At 37.7% G+C, this 2,487-nt stretch overlaps 1 protein-coding gene across 1 annotated transcript in view; it reads left to right on the top strand.

Annotated features, from left to right (window-relative positions):
* The window catches only part of loxl2b (lysyl oxidase-like 2b), a gene marked incomplete in the record, with an annotated part of 63,346 nt that overhangs the window by 13,634 nt on the left and 47,225 nt on the right, over window positions 1–2,487 (top strand). Inside the window, 1 exon segment of the mRNA XM_014027482.1 lies at window positions 466–641. Within this exon segment, the coding sequence (XP_013882936.1) occupies window positions 466–641 (176 nt within the window).

The following is a 2,487-nucleotide window of genomic DNA, read 5'->3' on the forward strand; positions in this document are numbered from 1 at the left end:
TTCTTCTTCTTCTTCTTCTTCTTCTTCTTCTTCTTCTTCTTCTTCTTCTTCTTCTTCTTCTTCTCATTATTATTATTATTATTATTATTGTTATTATTGTTATTATTACTACTACTACTACTGACTGAGTTATAGCTGTTTTTGTGTTGGAAAATAATAATCTGTGGCAGTCATTTTGAATTAAAAGTTAAAAGGTTGTCAATGTAAATCCAGCCAACGATTAAATGGACAGATTTCATTAATATTTGTCCAGTGGTTCATGTGATAATTAAGAAACAGACAAACAGCCTCTTTTGTGTTGTGGCGTAACATCTCATAACATTTAAATTTATTTTAATGGTGAAATCAATGCTCTAAGGGTTTGTTGCAAAACAACCATCAAATGTCTTTTCATTGTATTCCCAAAACTAAAGAAGCATTTCCTCTGTAGAGAAGCACTGAGTGATTTTTGTTTTGTTCCATTAGGACCCATCTGGTTCGACAATCTTCTCTGTACGGGAAAAGAACAAACTTTGGCTCAGTGTCAGTCCAATGGGATTGGTGTTTCGGACTGCAAACACACTGAAGACGTAGGAGTCGTGTGCAGCGACAAGAGGATTCCAGGATTTAAATTTGTCAGCTTGCTGCCCAACCATGTGGAGGTAAACACACTGAAAAACTTTTGTTCAACTTTTCATGTCTCCTCCCTGCTGACTGCTATTTATGGTTCATTTAWCCTGTCTGCATTTTGTGCATTTTCACTAGAGGTGCACAAACATGATACCAGTATTCAGTTTCAGCTCAGTGCTGTATACTTGTRCTTGAACTTATAAAAGTCTTTTGATACTGCAGCACCTATTTACTGAAGAGTAACGTTCAGCCCTCAGTTGAGCAGTCAGGAGGTCAAGGAGCAGCTGGTGGCTATAATTTACCATATAATTGTTTGGTAACCATCAATAAATACCAGAAGAAGAAAAAACGTGTGAAAGTRTTACAAAGTAAAGGATTGAGCAGAAGAAGGCCCAATAAAAATCGGAGCCTGAGCTTCCTGACCAGTTCACCACTTAGACCCAGGCAAAAGAATGAAGGCTTCCATTATCATCATCATCATCATCATCATCATCATCATCATCATCATCATCATCATCATCATCATCATTATCATCATCATCATCATCATCATCATCATCATCATCATCATCATCATCATCATCATCATCATTATCATAACTAAGGTGAAAATACAGTAAATATTGTAGAAAAGCAATAGAGTTGTGTCGAAGAGGGGGGAGGGGGAGTAACCATCAGTCACCAGAAAGTTGCTCAGAAAGGTATAAGGCATGTGTCTGCAGGAAATTAGATAGTTTCAGTGTCATCTCTCTTAAAGTTAAAGGCTTGAACTGGTCATGCAAACAGTCAAAGATACTTCACTCTTTTAACAGGAAGATACTGTGTGGTTTTAGGAAACTCATAGGTATAAACCAGTTGTGTAGTCCGCTGATGGAAGTCATATAAAGAGTTTTATGATTTAAAAAAACTTAAGGTGAATATTAGATGTTGTGCGTGTTAYTCAGTCATCTGATCAAACCTATAAAGGCCCAGCTGAGCATTCATTCTCTGCTCAGAACTGAGCAGCAGAATATTATTTTTCTTCTTTGTGGGTAGGCCTCACATATTCCAATGTTGTGAGAACAGCTGATACTTTGATTCCTCTTCCTCACTTAACAAACTGACAGAAAATTCCTTTAGAGTTTGGATATGACAAATGAAAATGAACAAAATACATAAATCAGACAGAAACGCTGAATTAGCCTTCAATCAAATTCTGACAAACTATGGGAACTTAAATCAGTCTATGACAGGGTTATGTTGGCAGCTTTTTCTCTCTGTCCCAATTCATTAAAATCAAAAAAAAAAACCTAATCAGTTATAGCAACATTTAAAGTTCTCTGTTCAAGGCTTTTTTTGCTTTAGGATCACGTACTTTGCTGGTAATGTGGTCAGATATTTGAGTATCTTGGAATGTTGTTCATGAGTGGTGGTAGAATAAAGCTGGACATGGAACAACAAGCTGAGGCCTCGTCCTCAGGAGTGATGGTGTTGCTGTTGTGGTGAAAAAGTGTTGAGCCAAAAGGCAGAACTCTTGATTTACTGCTCCATTCATTTCATCCCTCAATTGTGGTCATTAGTCAGAAAGAATGAGCTCTTGTATCCAATCAGCTAAAAGGAGCTTCCTCTACAGGGGGCAGCCTAACAGAAAAGTTTTGGAGCTTCATCATCTGGGGGCAGCTTGGAATAGAGCTATTTCTCCTTTGTATTAAGGAAGTCAGCTGAGGTGGTTCGAGCATCTTTTTCAGTATGTCTCCGTTTCGAGGTTTACTGCACACATCCCACAGAGAGTAGACCCCAAGCCAGAGCCAGAGCTGTCTAAAAGATATACAGTGGGTAAAATAAGTATTGAACACGTCACCATTTTTCTCAGTAAATATATTACTAGAGGTGCTAATG

The sequence above is a fragment of the Austrofundulus limnaeus genome, unplaced genomic scaffold (genome assembly GCF_001266775.1).
Source record: "Austrofundulus limnaeus strain Quisiro unplaced genomic scaffold, Austrofundulus_limnaeus-1.0 Scaffold652, whole genome shotgun sequence".
NCBI classification, from domain to species: domain Eukaryota; kingdom Metazoa; phylum Chordata; class Actinopteri; order Cyprinodontiformes; family Rivulidae; genus Austrofundulus; species Austrofundulus limnaeus.